The sequence below is a fragment of the Antechinus flavipes genome, chromosome 1 (genome assembly GCF_016432865.1).
Source record: "Antechinus flavipes isolate AdamAnt ecotype Samford, QLD, Australia chromosome 1, AdamAnt_v2, whole genome shotgun sequence".
Classification (NCBI taxonomy): domain Eukaryota; kingdom Metazoa; phylum Chordata; class Mammalia; order Dasyuromorphia; family Dasyuridae; genus Antechinus; species Antechinus flavipes.
In genome coordinates this window covers 261,925,415-261,940,698 of record NC_067398.1, presented here as the reverse complement: position 1 = coordinate 261,940,698, position 15,284 = coordinate 261,925,415, and the positions used below count along the sequence as shown (strand labels likewise).

At 36.3% G+C, this 15,284-nt stretch overlaps 1 protein-coding gene across 1 annotated transcript in view; it reads right to left on the bottom strand.

Moving 5' to 3' along the window:
* RAC1 (Rac family small GTPase 1) overlaps nt 1-10,474 on the bottom strand; it is a 43,807-nt gene extending 33,333 nt beyond the window's left edge. The window contains exon 1 of the mRNA XM_052001085.1: nt 10,153-10,474. Within this exon, the coding sequence (XP_051857045.1) occupies nt 10,153-10,187 (35 nt within the window). The 5' untranslated portion in view covers nt 10,188-10,474. The remainder of the gene's footprint in view (nt 1-10,152) is intronic.
* Nucleotides 10,475-15,284: the final 4,810 nt, after the last annotated feature.

Genomic DNA, 15,284 nt, shown 5'->3' with positions numbered 1-15,284 from the left:
GGTGCCACTAATTGTCTTAAGCACAGGAGAATACAAAAAAGAAGCAAAAGACTAAGTTCCTAGCCTAGCCTTGATCCTAGCCTAGAGCTTACAATCCTAAAGGGGGAAGACAAGCAAATAAAGAGGTAGTTTTCACTTTATAGAAATGGAGCATTTGAAAGTCATTTTTTAGGTAATGCAAATTTGCTCAGAAAAAAAAAAGGAGGCAGGAAGGGGCCCATACCCAAGGAGGGAAAGAAACAAATGGTTCAAAGACATAGGAGGCCTTAGATGAGAGAATTGAGAGCAAGAGGAGGAATAGGAATGAGAGCCACTCACAAGGGAGCCTGGTCAGAACAGAAACAAAAAAAGGGCAAAGGGGGACCAAGGTGAGGTGTATGGGATGAAGGGTGGGTCAGAGGTTTCAAGCCAACCAGTGGCAGGCCCAAATACTAGTTCTTCTGCTTTCACTTGGACATTATATTTGGAGTAGGGGGAGGAGAATGAGATGGTTGGGAAATCTGCTGTGGTTAATATAGATTTTTTTTTTGTAATGTGGATTTCTTTCAGAATTTTACCCAAAGAGAAAACTGTTTATGTACAAAGCAAATAATAAACAGTATAAATAGGAAATAATTAAAAGAGGAAAAGCACTGGAAATCAAATAAGTTGCGAAGGCTTGGTGTAGAAGTTGTCACCTTAAAGGAAGTTGGCACTTTCTCTTCAAGTGAGGAGATGACTTTTCCAAATCTTTTCCTTTTAAAATAAGCAGATCCTTTAGGAGTTTTGTTTTTCCTCAGTAAGCAAACTGAGGAGGATGGGGTAGACACCTAATATAAATTCTTCAATATCAGTTCAGCTACCAGAAAATTGGAATGATTAGAACTAAGTTGTATGTTTATTCATTTGATTGGGGGGGGGGGGGGAGAATAAGGAAGTTAACAACATAGGATGAGGTGTGATTTATAACTTGCATTAATAAGAACCAAGATGTCAGAAGTCTGATTTAGCCCTTCAAGTAATGACACTAATGATTCTGTTTCTTATAAGAACTTGTTTCCTTTAACAGGTTACAACATGCTTAGTTCTTTATAGAGATATCTCAGTGCAGACCAATAATTAAAAGTGGACTTAAGCAGTACTTCAATCTGAGGAACCAAATTTTGGATGATGCTAACATTTCAGAAACAGAAACATAGAAAGAGCTGCTTAATATTTGCTTAGCAAAGATTGGTAATCAAGGAAACTGCCAGATATCTCTCTTCCATAAAAGTCACTGTCAAACCTAGATAAATCAACAAAAGTGAATTTGACTTTTAAAAGAAGACTTAAAGGCAAAGTGTGCATTTTATGAAACTTGTACAGATGTTTAAAAAAATGTTCTTTTTGATTTTAAAAGCAGTACAAAGGATAGTTAACTTTATTTTGAATAGTTTACCTGGTCCAATTCAGCACAAGAGGAGCCTGGGGGTGGGGAGAGGCTAGTATATCACAATGGTGACTCCCTTTGTACTTAAAACCCCAGAAAACCCTAAACAAACTATCTAGCCATGTCCCAATAGTCAGGGATTTTTGAAGTTTATTATTATGTCTTTATGTGTAGAACTTGGTATTTATATTTATCCCTATCCAATTTCATCTGAAGAAACAAGATAGCCATTAGCCAAATCATTTAATCTTGGTGCTTTCTCCAATCAATAGGCAAATAAAATAATCTGATTTTAAACAGTCGATTTCTCCCAGAGAATTCTTAACATCAATAAAATAACCTATTCAGTATAAAACACAAAATAAAATCTATTTTTATATTTTAGCCATTAAGATCTTCTGAATCCTAGCATCAAATATTAGCTAATCTCAGTTGCATGCCAACTGATGAGCATGACATCTATATACTTTCATTTAAGTCAATGATTTTTTTAAAGTGTACAACATTATAGTGTCAAATGTTAAATCCAAGGATTACACACTTCACTGGTTGACACTGAGCCACTGAAAACTGATTACTCCTTGAATTTATTCTTCTAACCAGCTCTCAAATCAATGTATACATACCGTACATCCCTCTACCTTCTCCATAAGTGTGAGAAATTCTGTCAAATGCACTCTTAAAATTTAGGTATAATTTCAACAACAATATGATTAATTCTGATGGACGTGGCTCTCTTCAATAATGAGAGGATCCACATAAGTTCCAATTGATCTGTATGTAATGAACAGAACCAGCTACACACAGAGAAAGAACATTGGGAAATGAGTATGGACCACAACATAACATTTCCATTCTTTCTGTTGTTTGCTTGCATTTTTGTTTTTTCTTCTCAAGTTATTTTTATCTTCTAAATCCGATCTTTCTTGTGCAACAAGATAACTATAAATATGTATACACATGTTGTATTTAACATATACTTTAACATATGTAATATGTATGGGACTACCTGCCATCTAGGGGAGGGAGTGGAGGGAAGGAGGGGAAAAGTTGAAACAGAAGTTTTTGCAAGGGTCAATGTTGAAAAATTACCCATGCATGTTTTATATACAAAAAGCTATAATAAAAAAATTCTTTTAAGTATAAAATATTTAGGCATTCCCTTTGGTTACCAATCAAGTCACTACGAAAAAAGGAAGTTAGGTTAAGTTGGTATTAGCGGTTCTTGATAGTCTTACTGGCTATAACTAATCACTGTTCTTCCTTTGGTTGGCAACAGTTAAGAAACAAATTTCAATAGTCTTGCCAAAGTATTCTAATGATAGCTGCCAGGTGAGCTGGAGTCAGCAAAGATGTTTACATATTCAATTAGAATACTAATCCCCGTGAGTTTATTATCAAAACTTCTAATTCTACATTTCTGTTATTAATTATTGTTGAAAAGCCTGGAAGGGCTTCAGAAAGAGACATACTAATACACTGTTGGTAAAGCAGTAAAATACTGACTGTTTTGGAAAGAAATGTGAAATTTCACCTATCCTTCCTAAATGACTAAATTGTTCATATTCATTTACCCAGTCATCTCATTTTGGGGGCATATATACCAAGGACATCAATGATAGAAGCAAAATATAGATATAAATAGATATAGGCACTTTTTTGTGATGGTAAAGAACAATAGAACAGGTACCTATTGACTAGAGATTGGCTAAATAATCTATCCTACTATCTAGGAAGAAATGGGAGAACTTATATGAAGAGTGAAGCAGAATATACTCATTACCATAATGTAAATGAAAAGAACAGTAAACAAAAAGCTGAGTAATCGTAATAATCTTGTTTCCAGAAAATAGATTAAGTCCCTCCTCTAGAGACAGGGACTACAGCAGGAAAATGTAGTCATAGGCATATTTAGAAATTTCTGATTTAAAAAAAAAAAAAAAAAGGAGCCAATAAAACATTTACAAATATTTAAATCCTGTCCAAATATTAAATGTTAATAATGCAATAATCTACTAGCTGAGGCCATAGTAACTTCATCACTCTGGACTCTTAACATTTCATCTGTAAAATGGGGAGAATACCAGCCTTATCTATCTTACAGGGTTGTGAGAAAAATACTTTATAATCTTAAAATTGCTATATAAATGTGAACACCTTTCTATTACACCACAAATAGCTAAATTAGAGAGGTATTTCATTTATAGTGAAATGTGAAGAACCTTATAAGTGATATACATCGACTATTCAGTTCTGTACAACTATAAAGGAGCATAGAACAGAATCAGAAAGAATTGAAATTTACTACCAAGTGACCTTAGTCACACCATAGTCCATATTTCAATACATAAAAAGCTAATAATTACTTTCACTGTTTGCCTCATAGGGAGGTTATTAAAATGAGACAACACCTGTTTAAAGTCCAAATTGTACTAAAACTTTAAAATATTTCCAATATCTTATACTCAAAGCTTACCTGTGCAAATGTAACACTCTTAATAATAAAATAAACACAATGCTAAAAACACTTGCATTACTATTCTGTACTGTAATATACCTTTCATGCAACTTACAGTTTTTACATTTCTTACCATATTTGTGCTATCTACTACCTCAGAGGAGTGTACATTTGTGTACTTTAAGGTGCTGTAGAAATGAGATCTATGTAAAACACAGACTAACGAATGTTTAAAAAATTATCTAGGGGCAGCTAGGTGGTACAGTAGATAGAGCACCAGCCCTGAAATCAGGAGAACTCGAGTTCAAATTTGATCTCAGACACTTAATACGTCCTAGCTGTGTGACCCTGGCCAAATCATTTAACCTCAATTTCCTCAGGGGGAAAAAATTTATTTAACTAATTAAGATATATTTTATTTTCCAGATATGATCACATAACACCAAACACTTTATTAAATAGCATTTTATCTTTTCAATTTAGAAGGTGCAACAAGGCTTTTCTTTGCCATAATGACATTCTAAGGTGTCAGTAAAATGTTTTTTTACTTTTAAGCAATCATAAAATTTTGGAATAAATCATACCCTAATGGCAAAGTCCCAGATTCTATACCAATATTGTTATGATTATACAAAATATTGTCTCACTTAACAACTTAGTAATCTAGCATGATGTGAAACATTTATTTTAACACAGTAAAAGCTTTAAAAGGCAGCTAGGAAAAATTAAGTTTAAAAAGGGCAGTTGATAGAGCATTGAACTGTAATCGGGAAGAAAAGAGTTCAAAGTTGGCCTCAGACACTACTAGCTATGTGACCCTACTGACTTGTTCATCTGTAAAATGGGACACAGTGAAAAAGGAAATGTCAAAGCATGTTAATATCTTTGCTAAGAAAATTCCATGATCTATAAAACCACATAGAATTGGCTCCACCTGAAAAATAAGTTTTGAACTAAATACACCAAATTCATAAAATCTTCCAAAGTTTCTAATTTTAAATTCAACTCATACTCATGGGTAAGAACATCAAAATATTTTTTGCAGAAAATCATTTAGAAGTTGTAAATTTCACATAAAACATGACAAATTAATCACTGGCTGAGCGGTTTTTGGCTTTTCAAACCAACTTAACAATATTTACTGAGTAATATTGAGGTACTAGAGAAAGTACCCAAGGTTCAATGTCTGGGGTTTTTTGGAAGGGCAGAGGAGAAACTATGATTACAATGTAATGAACTTTCAGGAATCTTTTATTATTCTATAGTCTCAGAAAGCTACCTATGGGCAATGAAAAACAAAGTGACTTTTTGATCCCACAGCTAGAGACTTTATTTCAGATCTTCCTGAAATTTATTTCAGGTCAATTCCTCTCAATACCTTATGACAAGTCCATAAAATCAAGTATTTATAAATTAACTGTCCAACAATCATTGTACTTCATTTTCGATTCCAAGATTTCCTCCTTAAATTTCCCTTCCTGACATTTCACTTACTTGGAAAGTATCCTAGAAGTAGGTCTACTACATTATGACATCTCCCTTCCAAAAGAATTACATGGTAGATGGGATTTGCTGATACAGAAGCAGAAAGCTAAAAATTGCTAACAAAGTAAACAGCAAATTTTAAAGATAAGACCTTTTAAAAAGTATAGTACATAGCCATTCTAAGAAAGAACCAAAAATACCCCTTGACTTTTCAACACAATCCCCAACATCCCCCTTAAGAGGCAACAAATGTTTCACTTGTACAAAATTTTATTGTGATACAGAGCTCAAAGAGACTTTAGAGATCTTCTATTCCAATGAAAAAATACCATTCAAATCCAGAGAGAGAACTATGGAGAATGAATGTGACTTGAAGCATAGTATTTTCATACACACACACCCTCATTTTATTGTTTGCTTTTTCTTTCTCGTTATTTTTTCCCTTTTGGTCTGATTTTTCTTATAAAGCATGACAAATGTGGAAATATGTTTAAAAGGACTGCACATTATTTAACCTATATCTGATTGCTTGCTGCCTTGGTAAAAGCGAGAGGGAAGGAGAATTTGGTCTTACAAAAATGTTTAAAACTACCCTTACATGTATCTGAAAAAATAAAATACTATTGAGAAAAAAAGAGACTATCTAGTCCAAATACATTTAACTGATAAACAAACTCAATATAACAGAAAGATTAAAGGACTTGCCCCAGGGAGTTAGTATAAAAAATGGTAGAAGCAGCATTTGAATCCAAGTCTTTGGATTCCAAAATCAAGAACACTAATCAAAATAATACATCTAAGAGAGTGCTTTACACAAAATTAAAAGGAAGCTAAGGACATTTGGGGATCATCCTTTTGAGTATGACTTCATGAAAGGCAAAGCCTACAGTCAGTTGACATCCATATTAAAAACAGACACTTCTAGCAAGAACTACAAGCATGGCTAGATATGCTATTTTTTAAGCTATCAAAATGTTCCAATTTATACATGGGGTCCCCTCCAGTCATCACAAATAAAAAACAATGAAAATCAGCTTTGCTGAGATACTGGTACATTACACTCTTAAGTAACGATTACTAAAATGAGACCTCAGACCTCATTGGATGTGTTGTGCAGCTAAGCAAAACTTTACAATATTATAGGAGTTCACCAAATCAAAGTGATGGACAAGATTACTGAAGAAAAAAGATTAAAAACTTAATTTTATTATGGCTAATCAGATCAAGCTTGACTGATTTTAATACAAAGAGTGTGTGTTATAGCTTTTAAATCTTCTGAAAAATTAATATTGCTTTGTTTTTTTAAAACTAAGAGATAACATCTCTTCCCTACATAGTTTTTATGTTTGTATCCATTTTTTCCAAAGACATGTTGTTTTTGGAAAAATATGCCTCAGGGTTGTGGACATGCACTATTTTATAGCCACTGTTCTTATTATACTATCTTAATAAATGCCTCTGTCAAGGGAGGGGGAAAAAAACTAAGAAATACTGCTTATTACAAAGCATACAACAGGAGTCTTTTGCTTCATTACTCCAACTGCTGACACATTTCAGAGCACAAATACTCTTTCAACAAAATAGGAAAGCCAGCAGGTTTTTTGTGGTTTGGTTTTGTTTTTTTAGTGCTGAATTAGCCATTAAATTTTTTCTATAAAGCTTAAAGATTCCATAATATTAAATCGTGTTCTTATATTGATAAGATTTCCCCATGTAATTAATAGAATATTCTTTGAAAAGTGTCAACAATTAAACAGTTCTAATAGCCTTATAGCACATAGAATTTAATATTTGTTGAACTGAAAAGTACTGTTTTTTAGCTGAACGATGGACTAGTTTTTCAAAGTAATATTTACTGCATTACTTGTTCTTTAAAGTAGTAAAAGTTATTTGAATGGGAAAATTACCAAGATAACATTTCTAAAAAACATTCCTAGTTTTTTTCTATGCCACCTCGCTCTAATAAAATCAAGATTACAAAAAATAAATTATTTCTAAGTTACGTGAGAGGAATACAAATTCCTAAAATCTATGTAGTACTATTCATGTACATATATATTTTATTTAATTTAAACCTTAGCAACAATACTGTGAAACACACTATTATTTTCCTTTTTAGATATATAAATTGAAGCTGAAGAGGGAGTGGGTGAGTTAAATGAACTCCCAAAGACATGGTATAGGTTAGGAACTAAATTCAGATCTTTCTGCCTCTTCAGATCAACAATGTCAGAATTCAGTCTTTTACCTTGTATCTCCCGGGTTTAGTAGTATGTTGTATGTAACTGGCATTCAATATTTTATTACACAAATAAAATCAATAAAAAGCATTAAAGCCTCATTTAATATTAAGTTTAAATAAAGCAAACCAATCCAAAACCTCTAGTTTTAATTTTTAAGTATCTTAAATTACTTCCTCCTGTAGTAAACTGCTACCCTGATGCCTAATCTTGGCATGGAAAAGTAATGCTGGGTTTTCAAGGGCTATGCCAGGGAAGGCAAGCTCTGGCAAGCTAAGTTTCAAATAAAGGCCTATTGAGGAACCATGAGTTGTATAAGAATTTTTCCAATTTTTATAGAGGGTGAAGGCTCATGATCAGAAAGCTGATTGAATTTTTTTGGCCTCAATCAACTTTATGAAGACTTTTAAAGTATGAAAGAATTGCAAACTCTTTCAGTTGGAAGGAATACATATACCACTGAAATTACAAATCTCTCGAAGTCAAATTACTCATTATGACTAAATGTGGAACTGACCACAACCAATTGGTTTTTAAAAAAACAACTCATGTGTATTAATTTGTCACAAGAAAATTAACAGTAAAGAAAAATGAAATTAGTTGGCTAAAAAAACCTCGAAAGATTAGTGCACACTTAATTGTTTGTTTAATCACAAGACCCCAACAAATTCATGATTAAAATAAAATTAAAAACATCCACTCACTTAACATTAGTTTTCCAAACCAATTGGGGTTTTTTGAAAAAGTTAAAGTATTTTATCTATATGCAAGTTCTAAGTTCTACCTATTTTAATATTTAATCAGGAAAATATTCCTCCAATCTTCTGAATACTGCTTTAAAATTTGATTACCATAAAAATTAGCTAGCCTGTTGCTTTTTATATTTCAATTAGAAATCTCAAGCAATTCCAAGAGTTTAAATTATTTTCATATGGGAAATGAGATATTAATAAAATATCATTAACGACCAGATGCACAAAGTCAAATACTGACTTCAAGTAAGCCAGCAGTAATAAATTATTGGAGTATTATTAAGCAACAAAAATATCGAAACATACTGTAAAACATTCATTTGTGACAAAAAATTTCATGAGGCTAATAGTAATTTTTCAGGCAACCTGATCAACTCTAAATTACACAAGCAATACTATGATATACAATTTTGTTGCGATTACACTGGGATATTTGTTTCTGGGGGGTTGGAGAAGGGGTGTCGGGAGGGAATGAACTGCATAAGGCAAGTCTTGTTTTCCAATAAACCCAGCAACAAGACTACACAGTAATGAAATGAGATGCCTTGAGTCACAGGGAGCAATTTTTTCCTCAGGAAGTCTGTTCTACTGCATCCCATATCAAAATGTATCATATAAGGGCAAAAAAAATCCCCCATTTTTTGGACATACTACTGTATTCAAGAGAAATTCGTTCTCACCTTTACACCATAAGAATATTAAATTTCCCAAAAGGGCAAAAATCAAGGTTTTTTGTTTTTTGTTTTTTTTACTGAAAGCAAATACTACTTAATTATAGGAACTAAGAGTATATATATACCTTGTAAATAAAATTTTTGACCACCTAGCCAGCCCCGATAAATCACCTTCACTCGTTTAAATTTTAAGATTATAAAACATTATCAATCCCAGTGACAGTTATACTCACTATAGCTCTCAGTAAGGCACTCCGACTTACTATATTAACTATTATATTAGAGTTAATATAAAGGCCAAGAAAAATACTTTAAAAAAATCAACCAAATTCCTACCTAAGCTATAAGCAAGCACATTACTATCTGAATAATAATGCACTCAGAGGTCCATTACGTTAATTTCAAGTTCTGCTTAAATCCAAACTGGGCTTTTGAACTGAGCAAAAGGGTGGAGTCCACTTTTTTTTCCTTTGGGCTGGGTTAAATAAATCCCCCACTTTAAAAAAAAAAAAAAAAAAAAAAAAAAAAGGGAGGGGGACAGATAGAGCACAAACTAACACCATCCCAGGGAAAAAAGTGGGAGAGGCTGGTAGATTCACCCACCCACCCCTCTGGGAAGGTAATGAGGGGAAAAGGATCGGTAGCAGGGTGGAGGTGGGGGGAAGAGGAAGAGGAGAGGAAGAGAAGGGGGTGGAGATGGTGAAGGAGAGGAACAAGAGAACCTCTCCACACACACTTGAGAACGGGATTCTCAAAGAGAAAAAGCAACACCTAAATCCAAGGGCTAGTAAACGCTACAATCCAGGCCTCAAACCCCATTACAAGTCCAATCCCCGTCCCATCTACACGAACCCCACCCCGGCTACCTCCAATGCTAGTCCAGCCTAAGCCACTCGGGGACCTCCCCACCCTACAGGAAACCTCTCCACGACCCGCAAGACAGCCTCAATCTCGGCTCCCAAAGCGGGGCCCCGCCGTTCTGCCCCACCCCAGGGACCCGCCAGACCCCGCCCCCGCACGCCCACCAGAGTTCCCCCACCATCACCTCCGGCAGAAGCGAGCCCAGGTCCCCCGAAAGCAAGAAGACGCGCGGGAGGAATAGGGAAAGGCTAGGGACAGTGGGAAGGGGACTTACCCGTCTCCTACCACCACACACTTGATGGCCTGCATCGGGGCGGCTTGCGGGGCTGCCGCGGAGGCGGCAGCGGAGGAGGTGGAGGCGGCGGCTGCCGAGGATACCCGGGAGCAGAAAGGGTGGACCGACGGGGACTCCGAGCGGGATGGGCTACTGACAAGGAGGGGAAGGCCCCGGGAACAGCGGTACGTGTATAGAGGGGAGGGGGGACGGGGACCGCAGTCCACGCCGCCTCGCCCCTTAGCCGACTAGAAGCCGATCCCAAGCAGCAGCCACCACCCAAAGCTGGAGGAAAACTGCAGAGAAACAGGAAATGGCCGCTCCACTCACATCCGGCCTCCCCTCCCCCTGCTCCTTACCCGCCGCCGCGGCAGCCGCGACGGCCGCTCCCTTCGCCCTCCCCATCTGGGCGGGACCAGCTCCTCTCTACTTTCCTTCTCCCTCTCTCTTCCTCTCTTCCTGGTCCGGGCCCCGCCTCTAACTCCAGGTCCCGCTTCGGAAGTCTTCGGAAATGCTCGCCTCCCGCGCGACTCGAGATTTGCGCGCGGCCTCGTCTGGGCGCGGGCAGGGGCGCGCGGCTGACGAGAAGGAGCCTGGGGGTGGGGATAGGGATGGAGGTGGGGGGGGGAGAGGGAAGACAGAGACGCCATATTTGTACTACTGACCTAGTCAGAACTTGCGCCCCGGCAGGACCTCAGTATTGGAGTAAAAAAAGAGCTTTTGCTTTCCCCCCCTTCCCAATGAACTTCATTGATTTCCACGCCCCTGATTCCCGTAAGCCTCCGGTCTTCCCTGTTTGGTTTTTTGTTTTTTGTCGTTCTCCTCCCTCTACCCCACTCCTCCCGCCTGCCCCAGGTCTGCTAAGGACTGGGGGCTGAAGCCGAATGAGTTTGTTACCATCGTTCGTTCCTTTGGGCAGGCGTTAATTAATTAACTAATTAATAGTGTTAATTAACAACCGTGGCTTTGGAGAAGCTGCCTCTGCCCACCAGGTTGACCTTGTACAAGTCACTTGAAAAACCTTCCCAGCCTCAGTTTCCCCATCTGTAAAAGGAGGAGATTGAGCTAGATAAGCTCTAAGGAACCTTTCCAGCTCCAGAGCTGTGGTCCTAGAAGCATGGTTTCCACCCCAATTCCTTCCCTCATGTGATGGGACTTTAACATACCCAAACACTGGAACTTCCCAGTTCCTCAGTCTTATTTGTTTCTCATGACTTAATTCCTCCATTTCTCAGCTACACACATTGATGGGAATACCTTTGATTTTGCTATCACCCACAAATGTTCCTGAATTCTGACATTCTTTTATCTGATGGTAATCTTTTTTTAATCATTCTATATTTTCTTCTGACTTGTCTAAACCTTTCCATTGGCTTCACTATGACTTCTCATCCCTTGACCATTCAGGTATTTCCTAGGCCATCATTTTTGAAGATGTTCAACTCTTAAACCATTCTCTTTGTTCAACTCTTTTGCCCCTTTAGCCTGTCATTGTTAATCATCTGGCCAAGACTCAACTTCTGACCTATCCCATTGCCTGCTATTTCTACTCTTTTTTAAGTATTAAAAAAAAAAAAAAAAACTGGACAAAATCACAATGCTAACTGGGTATACTACAAATATTGTTGTATTTTTTAAAAGAAGACCCTAACATCAGGGAAGTGATACCATGACATGTGAGTTGGAATTAAATGAGGAACAGCTGTGCAAAATCACCAGCCTCTTCTAGAGCCATATGGGTCTAGTGGCAAGATATAGATCAGTGGTTCTCAAACTTTTGTTTTCAGTATCTTTATCCTATTAAAAATTATTGAGGATCTCTCCAAAGTGGTTTTGTTTATCTGGATTATATTTATAGACATTTACCATATTGGAAATAAAAACTATTTTTGAATTTGGAATTTGGAAATGATTATCTGAATTTAGTAACCCTAACTCACCATTTAAAAGTGGTTGGCTAAAGTGGGATTGTTACTACATGATTAGTTATCATCTGTGCCCTCAAAGATTAATTTTGATGCTATTATAATCATGCCTCTTTACTCTTATAACAAATTTCTATAATCAGAGCAAGTGGCCAATAGAAATCATAAGCACAGTTCAAGTATGTAATATTTTGCTGTTTTCAGTCTGAACATATGTAGTATATTTTATATGCAGCCAGTATATTTTATAATTAGGTAAATGAGTATTTGACTTCATCATCTATCTGTTGCTAGATATGTATGTCTATATGAAATAAAGTCTTTTAATGTAAAAGCAGTTGATAAAATTGTCTGTGAGATCTGTTATTTTACTGATTATTGAAACTGAAACAAATATCAGTATTGAAACTGAAACAAAAACTATTTTAAAAAAGAGAATTTTAGTATACTCAAGTTTTCTTAGAGGGATGTAACTCATGGAATATTTTATTACATCAATGGGAAAACCACTTTTATTTAAGTTTTCTTTTGAATACTTGATATTGAAAAGCTGCTGGCCAATCTATTTTAATATTCTGCTTTTTATGGGTAAATGAGACCTTTTTGTTGAGGAATTTTGTTATTCTGATGGGATTCCCCCTTTTCTCAAAACTGCTTTTAGGTTATATTGTAATCCCTATTAAAAGAGATGATGCTTAACTAGCTATTTGCAGAATTTTCAGGAAAATATAAGCATACCTCCCAAGAATGAGAGTTCTCCTCTTTGTACTTGCTCTCTCTCTCTAGTTATCTTAGATTTGTTTTCCTCTAGGCTTTGAGCAATTCACCTTCAAATGATCACAGCTGTATGGACCAGCTTTCAAGGATCTGACTCAACTCAGCCCAAGCCCTTCCAAATGGAATACTGTAGAATGACCCAACTGAATGCACATTCTTAGCAGGAAGTCATTTTAGAAGATGAGATCATCACTCCCTACCCTAAAGGATTTTGGGCCCCATTTGTTTGGGAAGGAACTGGAACTGTGAATGGACCCCAAACTACCGAGTGTCTGAGTGGATTCCCTGTAAGGAGTCCATCGATCCTGTGAAGAGGTGAAGTTATTAATGCTACTTCCCTGCTACAGTAGCATTTGGGGCGTAGGTTGGGGACATCAAGTTAAGATTTGGGTTAGTATTACTGGGAAAGATAACGCACAAACAATTCAGTTTGATGTTTGTCAAATTATAGAATTATAGTGGCTTGACTAGTCAAGTATGTGTGGATCAGAAGACCACTGACTCAAATTCAGAGGTTTCTCAAGGTAGATACCAGGAATGGTAAATTCAAAATACAGTGGGAGAGCATAGAAAAGAGTTTTAATAATTAATGATGAAAAAGCCAAGTTCTTTAGTGAAACTTGCCATTTGCCAGGAGAAAGGAAACACCCCATGAGGTTGGTGCATGCCCTTAGGTAGCAGGTTAAATCCTGACAAGGACTTAGAACCCTAAAAGAGTTAGCTATAAGAAAGAGAAGTGGAGTTGGGAAGCATAGTGGAGTTAGGAGAAATTCTACATAGCATTGGGGTAGAGGAAAGGGAAAAATACTACAGGATCTGGAGTACCTTGTCAGACTGATCCAAAGGAAGGCATCAGCCATGAGATGGCCAATGGGTAGGTTTTGTGGGGAAGTTTAACCTCAGGGATATGACTGGGATTCCTCACCAGGCATGGTAAGGTGAAATTTTTTAGACCTCTACAGAGAAGTTTGATATAACTTGGATTTCAGATTAGACCACATCCCCAAAGAATGGGATCATGGAGCTGAATTATATCTATGCCTTCTCCCTTCCTCCTTCTGGGATTCTAAGGTGAGGTGGGACAAAGGTGGGGAGGAAGACTTCAGCTCCTGCTGGGATCCATTCCCCTGATTTGTAAACTTGCCAGGTTTAGAAAAAGCTTGGTTCTGAGCCTAGAGTTCCAATCTCTTCACTTTTAGGTTACTGAAGGCTTTAAATTAGGATTTTGGGTAGTTAATCCAAAATTTAGGATTGAAAACTGTATACTTATTTGCAAGATCTGTTGGTTTGGAAAGGTGAAGGCTTAATTCACCCTTCTCTCACTGGGTGTGGCTGCTCCTTAGAAGTGAGAAAATAAACCCACTCACTGGAGCTCAAACCTTCCCCTCCCTCCCCCCAACTTCTGTCACTCCCCCTAGTTAAATGAAATTACTTTAAAATAAATTGCTTCTATTGTTTAAAGGAATAGCTTACTAAATGTAAGCTTGGTGTTAATAAGTGAATAATTATTTTTATTGTTCAAGACTGGTTGTTTTAAGGCAAAGTCACTTGTGATGCTATATCAAAGATTCTACTACTTAGCAATGCAAGGAGTTTCTAAGAGAAGTTTGTTAGATTTTTGGTTAACTGCAAATTCTCTGAAAATGATTATTTCAAAACTCATTCAGCAAATTATCTAATTTATTAAGTGCATCATAGTCTCATTGTTTAATGAATATGATAGCAAACAGTGCTTTCTTGAAGTACCTAAAGCAGTATTTCAACTTGACAATCCAAGCATCTAGTTTTGACTGTTGTTCTACAGACACATGGAATTAGGATTGAAAACCTCTGATTAGTGAAACTTGCTATTGAGATGAAATCTCTTGGATTATAACTAATACTATTTTGAATTTGGAATTTGGAAATGATTATCTGAATTTAGTAACCCTAACTCACCATTTAAAAGTGGTTGGCTAAAGTGGGATTGTTACTACATGATTAGTTATCATCTGTGCCCTCAAAGATTAATTTTGATGCTATTATAATCATGCCTCTTTACTCTTATAACAAATTTCTATAATCAGAGCAAGTGGTCAATAGAAATCATAAGCACAGTTCAAGTATGTAATATTTTGCTGTTTTCAGTCTGAACATATGTAGTATATTTTATATGCAGCCAGTATATTTTATAATTAGGTAAATGAGTATTTGACTTCGTCATCTATCTGTTGCTAGATATGTATGTCTATATGAAATAAAGTCTTTTAATGTAAAAGCAGTTGATAAAATTGTCTGTGAGATCTGTTATTTTACTGATTATTGAAACTGAAACAAATATCAGTATTGAAACTGAAACAAAAACTATTTTAAAAAAGAGAATTTTAGTATGCTCAAGTTTTCTTAGAGGGATGTAACTCATGGAATATTTTATTACATCAATGGGAAAAC